The 9,548-nt window shown below is 39.0% G+C and overlaps 1 protein-coding gene across 1 annotated transcript; it reads left to right on the forward strand.

Moving 5' to 3' along the window:
* Positions 1-3,481: 3,481 nt before the first annotated feature.
* PATE4 (prostate and testis expressed 4) lies at positions 3,482-8,981 on the forward strand. The gene is made up of 3 exons (XM_008068069.2): positions 3,482-3,629; positions 8,444-8,560; positions 8,860-8,981. Exons 1-3 carry the CDS (start codon positions 3,482-3,484, stop codon positions 8,979-8,981), a joined length of 387 nt encoding a protein of 128 aa, XP_008066260.2.
* The last annotated feature ends 567 nt before the right edge of the window (positions 8,982-9,548 follow it).

Raw genomic sequence — 9,548 nt, forward strand, 5'->3', positions numbered from 1 at the left:
TTTTTGATTTATTGTAGAGCTGAGGTCTCGCTGCCCAGGCGGGTCTCGAACCCGCGGGCTTAGGCAACTCACTCACCTCAGCCTCCCAAAGGCACGGTATTACGGGCTGAGCCACCGAACCCGGCGGTTTTGCCTATTTTTTAGCTTTATATAAATTAAATTACCTAGTTTGTGTTTGGGGTGTAACTCTTCACTTACTTAACATTGTATATGTGAGATTTATTCACAGTATCTGTAGTTAAATTTCCTTTCATTATATTTTATACAAATTATAGATGTCATACATATGATATCTATTTTCCTTTTTAGATAAATTCTCACTCTGTTCCCAGGCTGGAGTGCAGTGGTGTAATACCAGCTCACTACCGCCTTAACATCCTGGACTCAAGCCTCAGCCTCCTTAGTACCTGGGACAACAGGCATGGGCCACCACACCAAGCTAGTTTTTTTGTTTGTTTGTTTGTTTGTTTGTTTTTGTAGAAATAAGGTCTCATTATGTTGTCCAGGCTTGTCTCAAACTTCTGGGCTCAAGCAATCCTCCTGCCTTGGCCTCCCAATGTGCTGAGGCATGAGTTACTGCAACTTGGGACTTCTATTTTTCTTTTAACAGACATTTGGGTTATTTTCAGATGGGAGCTAATATTAATAAAGTAACTATGTATATTAATATACATATCTTTTGGTGCAAATACGGATATATTTGTGTTAGGAATGTGTCTAAAAGCAGAATTGCTGGGCAATGGAATATGTGTATGTTCACCTTTTATAGTGAATGCCAAACAATTCAAAGTGTGGTTGTTCTTATTTATACTCCAACAAGAAGTTCGTGAGAGTTTCAGTCTATATTTTCACTAATATTTGGATTGTCATATGCTTAAAAATATCTCCTCTCACTCTGTGAGTTGCTTTCTCAATCTCAATTTTATTTATGATGAACAGCATTCTAGATTTTGATACAATCCAATTTATCAATCTCTTCCTTTATGATTCATAAAAATTCTGCTTTTTGTGGATCTGTACAGGTATAAAAACAGTGCTGTAAATATTTCCAGGTGGTCAGAGTTAACATGAAGGTCACCCGATGATCACAAGTTACCGACCCCTCATTTTGCCAGAAGGCCCTGCAATGGAGAGGGGAGGGGAATGAGAGAGAATTAGGCCATCTTTAGAATGGACTAAAAGAATGGAGGCAATTCAGATATTTGTAGTGAGGGAATATGATACAGTTCTCTTAAATGGTAGGAGAAGCATTATAGATAATTCCTCTTTATTCCCAAACATTCAGAAATGACCAAGTGTATTCAAGTCCTGTGCCTTTATTGGCATCCAGTAACCCTCTTGGAAAGAAAAGTCTTCCTTGTTACAATCTCACATTCATACATTGCTACTTCCTTATGTGCCTATTTTTAAAAGCATCCCCTCCCCCAGCTTTATGCCATCTCTCAACCTGTTTCCAGGGGTTATCTCCAAATGAACAGAGTAGAGTAACTGTGCCCAGTAGGTACAGAGACACAAAACGAATATCCTGAAACCTTTGTCATGTGGAGCTGAGGGATATGTTAGCTGTTTTCTCGCCGTGATTGTTGGGCTATTTACCTAATGTCAGAGTCATAAAATTCCATAGCCCAGATAGGGTGTACAATACCCAAAACCAAGCCACCCTACCTGAGTTCCCCATAGCATTCCCAGGACAGTGCTTACCATAATTCTCTAACTGAAAACTTACTACTCAATGGTCCCCGTTGTAGCCTTTGTTCAATTTATTATCAAATTATCCCCAAAGTTGAGTTGAAGTCTCTGTCCCTATAATTTATATTCATTAACTAATTTATCAACTTAATTATTCAATGAACCATCACTGATCACTTACTAAGTGCTAGACTCTCCATTAGACTAGGACACTCAGTTGACAACCTCACAGAACTTAAAATATAGTTAAAGAGACCACAAGTACTTCAAGCATAGTTGGCTAAGGGGGCCTAGATGACAGGCCTTCAAATTAAACTACCTGACCAAGGAAAGTGTCCTTGAAGAGGGAATAGATGAACAAACTTTGAAAGCTAGTAAAGAGTTAGCTAGATGAAGAAGGAAGTTGGGGAGGGCACCAAGAGGAATGGCAAATACCAACACATACATGTGTCAAATAACTCAACAGACTTAAAAGAGCAGATCTTTGCTATGGCCTGAATGAAGTGGTGATAGGAATGTGGGTGAGCAAGGCCAGGCAGAGAGACACACATCTTGTTGGAGGTGGATAAACAGAAAGACTCAAGAGGATGGTACAATGATCTTGCATCTGATAAGTATGTGATAGGCTTAATAATGGACCCCACAGATTTTTACATACTAATTTCTGAAACCTGTGAATGTTACTTTATATGGCAAAAGGAAATATGATGTGATTAAATTAAAGATCTTGAGTTGGGGAGGTTATCTTGCATTATCCTGGTGGCCCTAAATGCAATCACAAATGTCCTTATAAGAGGGAAGTAAAAAAGATCTGATTACAGAAGAGGGGAAAAAAGCAACGTGATGATGAAAGCAGAGATTGGAGTGATGTGCTTTGAAAATGGAGGAAATAGCCATAAGCCAAGGAATACAAGAGGCCACTGGAAGCTGAAAAGGCAAGGAAACAGATTCTCCCCTCAGAGGCTCCAGAAAGAACCACTTCTGCTGACACCTTGAAGCTCTTCTTGTATCTCCTCCTTTATTCCTAAACTTCTCATATCCAAGAGGTTTGCTGGGAATCTCCAAGAGCCTATCTAGATATTCCAAACTCCCAGGCACAGGAAATTTCAGATGTTTCCAAGGAATGGAGATGATGATGCTGGAAGTCAGGAGTCTGGGGGAACTGTAATGAGGATTCTTAGAACAAAAACCAACATTTGCCCAAGCCCTATATTTTAAAAAGTTGTTTTAGTATTGGAGTAAGCTGTGTCAGTATACTTACATATTACATAAAGCTCTCTCAGAAAACCTTTGAATTCTGAGACTCATGTATCATCCCATTTTATAAGTCATTGTCTAACAATGAACAGACATGCTTCTGTTTAGTACACAGAAAAAATTTTCTAGGGAACCAGAAATCTGACAGTATCACACTCACACACACACACACATGTGGACACACACAGAAAAAAAAAGAGGGGCTGAGATTGTAGTCCTACTACTCAGGAGGCTGACGTGGGAAGATCGCTTAAACTGAGAAGTTTGAGGCTGCAGTGAGCTATAATCCCCCCTCCCCAAAAAAGGAGAGAAAGGTGGGGCAGGAAAGGTGGAAAGCAGGATAGGAGAAGGAGGAAGGGAGAGCAGTTGGAAATTTAATTAAACTTTCGCCAGAAGCCTTTCTTGACACTGCTCACCAGCCTGCACTTTCCACACTAGTACAGATTTATGACTCCATAAGAGAAGGGAATGGGGAAAGGGCAGTTCCACCTCATAATGGTATCAGAGACTCCTCCCTTTCTATTTACTGGCTGTGATGCAATATCTAAGCTTTATAAAGCAAGCTAGTGGCTATCCTTTCCAATGCCTCACTCGGCACACACTCTGTCACCCAAACAAGCATCCATTGAGGAAAATGAACACACTGCTCCTCATGAGCTTATCTCTTCTCTACCTCAAAGAGGGTAAGTTTCAACAATAGGGGTGAAGGGAGGCTTCTTAGGGGTGCTAAGTTCTAAACCTCTACTCTCCAAGTCTCACTCAAATGTTGCAACTAAAACCTGAAGACTCAATACAACCTGAGTGTCTGAATATTGGAGAGATCACATATAATATACTAATCAAAAAGAAAATGTGCTAACTGCAGGAAAACAAGACAGCAATTTTCAGACCTCATATTTACTGATTTTCATTCATACTTACCCTATTTTCATTCCTACTTTCTTGATACACTTTTCTCCCTTATTCTCTCCTATACTCTCTCAGTTTTCTTTTCCCCTCTTGCTCCTTCTTCTAAGTGTGTTTTACATAGTTCTGCATTACACCTGACCATTAAACACTGGGATTCCTCAAGTCTTTATACTATCCACTCATACTTTCCCCACGTCAACTACCAACTTCCACAGCTTCAGTTGCAATCTATATGCTGAAAATATCCAGTTTTATATATCTAGCCATATTATTCTGAGTTTCAGTCTTGCATCAACAATCGCCTACTACACTTGGAAGTCATTCTTGAAACATCTCTCTTCCTTATCACTAATCAAAAATAAATGAACAACTCCTATGCTTTCTACCTATGAAATGTGCTGCAAATATGATTATATTTCTACCCTATATTTCTATCTCAATTCCTTTTGACACTTAATAAGAAATGATAAACCATAAAAGTATTACAAGAAAATGCAGAATAATTTATATATAAGCTTAAAAATGAGAATGACCTTTATAACTATGACTCAAAATCCAGAGTTTTTCAAAAAAGATTGGCAAATTTGACCACATAAAAATCAAAATATTTTTCATGGCAAAAAGAAAAAAAAGCAACTCATACCACAGACATATAGGTAATATTCCTAGTATGCAATGTCCCCCTTTAAAAATTTATAAAAAGAAAAAGGCCAACAACCTAATAGAAAAATGGGTAGAATATATAGATAGTTCACATAAGAGGAAATTGAGGCCAGGTTCAGTGGTTCAGCCTGTAATCCCAGCACTTTGGGAGGCCAAGTTGAGTGTAGAATGCCTGAGCCCACAGGTTTGAGACCAGCCTGGGCAACTTGTAGACCTTGTCTCTACAATAAATCAAAAATTAACTGGGCATGGTAGCACACGCCTGTAGTTCCAACTTCTTGGAAGGCTGGGGCGGAAGGTCATCGGAGCACAGCAGGTCAACGCTGGGGTGGCAGTGAGTGTGCCACTGCACTCCAGCCTGGGTGATGGAGTGAGACTCCAACTCAAAAAAAAAAGAAAGTGGAATGTCTATTAAAATATACTAAATTTCACTCATACTAAGTAGAGTATAAATTAAAAGAGCACTGAAATACCATTTTTCACCTATCAGATTGGCAACATCCAGAAGTTTGACAACATACTATAGTATTGAAGTTGTAGTGAGACAAGAATTTTTCAAGCATTTGTAGCAAAAGTTTAAATTACTTTAAGTTCGTTACATCTCCTCTGGAGGACAATTTGGCAATATCTATCAAAATTACAAATGTGTTTACTTGTTGCTCATCATTTCTTCTTGTATAAAATTATCTTACAGATATGCTCACACACAAGTGAAATTATATGTTTAGCACTGTTTATTGCAGTAAAATATCAAAAAGTGCAAAAATTTAAATGTTCATAAATAAGGGACTGGTTAATTAGAGCATGGTACACCTCTACAGTGGAATACTATGCACTTAATATGCATCATTCCAAAAAATCAAAGTGCGGAATACGAATATTATACTACCAATGATGAAAAAGGGTAAAAAGGTACATGTATACATTTATATTTGCTTGAATACTTCAAAACAATCTGCAACATATTTTAAAATAAATACAACTGATTTTCTTTATTTGGCTGATGAAAACTGGTAGCCAGGTAGCAGAAATGAGAAATCAACTTTTTACTATATTTGTTTTATATTACTTATTTTCTAATTACATTAAAATGCTACCTATCTTTACAAAGTGCATTTTTAAAATGTTGAAGTTGGAGATACAGAGAGATTAAAGATCAAAGAGACAATTTCTTTGAAGAGAGTTGTCCATGCACTGTGCAGCCTATCCCCGACTCCTATGAGAGAGAGAAAGGGTGTCCTCACCTGAAGCCTTGTGAAAGGTGCTTCAAGGATATCACTTTTAGAGCTTGGTGGCATCCCCTCGTGTTCAGGAGGCACAGTGGACTGGAAGAATCAAAAAGTGAGAAGGAGGCTGTGACTACAGCCCTGAAATGGTAGAACTGAGAGATAACTGAACTACATTGGTAGCGAGCAGAGAGAATATATAAACATTCCCATGGATCAGGTCTGGGCCATGCCACATAAATCAAGCCAGGCTTGAGATATTTGAAATCCTAATCAAGGGGGACTGTGGAGGAAATGAGGTATCCCAGCTAGAAATGAACACTGGCTTCCTACAGCCAAGAGAAAATATAACCACCAGCTAGGGGAAATACACTGCCCATGATACAGCAGTAGAGTGGAATGTTTTTGTGAGGGAAACTCTAAAGAACCCACAAATGTTCCCCCAAAAAAAAGAGCCAGCTTTTGCTAACCACTAAGTCTAAGATAACTTAGTGGTTTTAAATAACGACCATAGCCAAAGATGATGGCATTAGAGCCAGTCCAGTGAAATCTTTACTGTCCTTTACCTGTTTCCCTCCCTCATACTAACTCCCTCACATGAACTGAAAGGGGTCAGAAACTATGACTGGGTAAGCCTGGGTTAAGCCAGGGGTGAGTAGGAGGAAATAAAGACAGGCAAATAGAGAAAAATGTCAAATCCACCCACTCCCATTCATTATAAACATCTAAGCAAGACTGATCTACATGTTGGTGCATATGTATGTGCATGTGTGTGGTGTGCATGGCTATGTATGCAGAGAGAGGGGGGTTTTGGTGAGAAACTTGGACTTTTAACGAAATAGAGCTAGTTTATTATCACCACATTGGACTCAACACATTAATTACTACACCAAGATTATTCTTATGCCTAAAAGTAACGGCAAAACTTTTTTTTTCTAAAAGTATATAGAGAAGCTATAAAACTTGCCTGAAATTGCCTCCAGGACTAGGAGAACAAGCTTTAGAAAGATTTGAATGGGTAGTAGAACATAAAAGTAAAATTGTTTTTTCTTTTGCACTTTTCAGGTCCCATGTTGACCTACTAGATAAATATAAATAGATCAGATCATTCCCTGCTTAAAATTCTTCAACAGATTCTCATTGCTCATAGAATAAAAATCAAATTTATTTGGCCTGTGAGGACTTCGGGCATGTAACCTCTGCCCACCTGCCCAGCCATGTCCCATAGTACAACTCACTCCATCCTCTGTGCCCCAGTTACAGTAGCACCTTTGTTCCTCAGTGGACAAGTTTCTTTGCACTGTTGTTCACTCTGAATGATGTGTTCAGTCTGCCCACACCATACCACCCATTTACCTGGCTGACTTATTTATCACCAGGCCTCAGCTTACATTCTACTTCCCAAGGAAGTCTTCCTTGGCTCTCTAAAATAAGTTAGTTCTTTTCTCTTAAATGTTCTCATTGCCTGTTTAACTGTTCCTTGATATCACAGTACAATTGTACTTAATTATTCATAGGGTTATTTTGTTCAGTGTCTGTCTCCCCGAGATGTATGGACTAAGGAAAAACACTTGTCTTGTTTATCTTTGCATTTACAGAACCTAGAACAATGTCTAGAATGTAGAACATGCTTAAAAAAATCAACTAACGTAATCCTTTCTATCTAAACAAGAGGAAAAGGGAAGGATGTCCACTTTCACTACTATATTCAACATTGCTGAATGAATGAAAAATGAATAAACTCTAGAGTTATGCAAAGGCAACTGGATTTATCATTAGGAATTCACTAGCAACATTTATGAGGATAGTCTTAGTAGAATAGTGAGAATAGAATTTAGAATTAAGAGAAACCACAATACTATTCCCAAAATCTGACATAAGTCAATAGCACTCATTTGGGCTCTATATAAATTATGATTTTATAATCTTGGAGTACCTGTGATGAAGATTGAAAAACCTGTTCCCTTTCCCCCACCATCACCACAACTTGGTCCTTTCATCTAAATTATCCATAAGGGCTCTAACATCATCTCCCTATCCTGCATCTTCTCTCCTCTTACTTCCTGGTCACAGGCACTGCTGGATCACCTCTCTCTGCTTGGTTGCAGATATTTCCTTAAAATAGGGAAAGGTCAGGCCAAGCCAGATGGTGCCATCAGCAGAGGGTGTAATCTCAGTCCACTTTGAACATGGCGTTTTCATTCCTGCCTGGGTTCTTTCATGCCTCTGTGTTCTTCCTCATTATGATTCCCCATCTGGAACACCTTCTCTTTCCATCCCCTCACCTACCCAGTCCAACCTATATCTCTAGAGCCAACTCAAGTCCTTGGCTAAAATATTTCCCTATTTTCCCAGCCCACAGTAATCTGCTTATTACTATACTCTTAATCTGCATCACATGATTTAAATGTGACTATACATTATCTTTGATGTTCTCTAATATTTTACATGTTCTTCTTGCCCTCAAATATAAGTGAACCCTATCGAGGTCACAGAGCCTGTGTCTTATCATTCTGTTTATCCACCTCATAGTTTAACTCACAAGGCTAAGTTAAACAGGAATTCTATAAATGCCAGCTAATGGAGTAAGTGGACCGTATAGTCGTTATGCTATCCTATAGCCCCTTACTGATGCTGTGAACTCATTTTCCCATTCCCAGGCAGTCCAGCCTGAATACCCTATTCTCTCTACCCTGCAGTTATGGGTCTCAGGTGTAATACCTGCACAACGACAAAAGAATGGAAGTGTACGGCAGGCCAAGGCACTTGCGTTGCAAAAAAAGATGAGTTATGTTCAACCACATCCTACTACAGTGGTAAGTGGGGCCAATGCAGATTCTAAAAATGCCTTCAAAGAACAATCATCCTTGCTAGTGCCTAGGATAAAGAACTTAAAATCATTTAACCCTGCTAGGTGATTAGGCAAGAAATAAACATTGGGCAGCAAGCAAGGGGTAATTCCCAACTTTCCACTGAGGAGCTTGGTGTCCAAAGTCAGGTAAGGTGGAGATTGGGAATATGACCCCAAGGATCCAGAGAAGAAGATGCTGAGTTTCAGTAAATTACAATTAAGATAATCTCTTCTAACACTTATTACAGACTTCTTCATTTTTAGGAGAGAAACATATGTACTCAGAGCAGAGGTGTAAGTACAAGTGCCGTGAAGAAGTGTCTTCCAAAGACAACATGTTGACGGCGACACTGTGCTGTGACAAAAACTTCTGTAACATCTTTTAAAGGAGGTCAGAAACTTGCAGAGGATCATCTTTTGTTCAAGATCCAGAATCAAACACCAACCAGTATGAGCTGCTTTCTTTCCTACACCAAATTTCCACATTGGCCTAAAGACCCTAGGGATAGCAACAGGGACTGTGTCCTCATTGCAATGAAGGGCTCCCCCCATACCACCACCATTAGACCCTTAAAATCATGAGCATTGCAAAAAATACCCCATGAGCTGTACTTACCCTTTTGTCTTTTGCTTTCTGGTTTCTGATTTTTCTTTCTGTAATAGGTTGAATAATTGCCCCCCAAATATCTTTACATACTAACTTCTGGCCTGGCAAAAGGGCCTTCTAAGATGTGATTAAGTTAAAGATCTTGAGATGGGGAATGTCTTGTATTATCCAGTGGGCCCTAAATGTAATCACAAATGTCCTTATAAGAGAAATGTAGAAGATTTGATTACAGAAGAGGAAAAGATGTTGTGACTATAGAAGCAGAGATTGAAGTGACATGCTTTGAAGATGGAGGAACAAGCCAGAAGCCAAGGAATCCAAGAGGCCACTAGAAGCTGAAAAAGCA

The sequence above is a fragment of the Carlito syrichta genome, unplaced genomic scaffold (genome assembly GCF_000164805.1).
Source record: "Carlito syrichta isolate Samal-C Ts95f unplaced genomic scaffold, Tarsius_syrichta-2.0.1 Scaffold309859, whole genome shotgun sequence".
In the NCBI taxonomy this organism is placed as follows: Eukaryota; Metazoa; Chordata; class Mammalia; order Primates; family Tarsiidae; genus Carlito; species Carlito syrichta.

What these genes read in the sequence shown, in the direction of transcription:
- PATE4 (XM_008068069.2), top strand. Translation starts at nt 3,482, where the DNA reads ATGCAATATCTAAGCTTTATAAAGCAAGCTAGTGGCTATCCTTTCCAA. An exon ending in TCTTCTCTACCTCAAAGAGG is followed by an intron (nt 3,630 to 8,443) that starts GTAAGTTTCAAC and finishes TCTACCCTGCAG; the next exon opens with TTATGGGTCTCAGGTGTAAT. An exon ending in AACCACATCCTACTACAGTG is followed by an intron (nt 8,561 to 8,859) that starts GTAAGTGGGGCC and finishes CTTCATTTTTAG; the next exon opens with GAGAGAAACATATGTACTCA.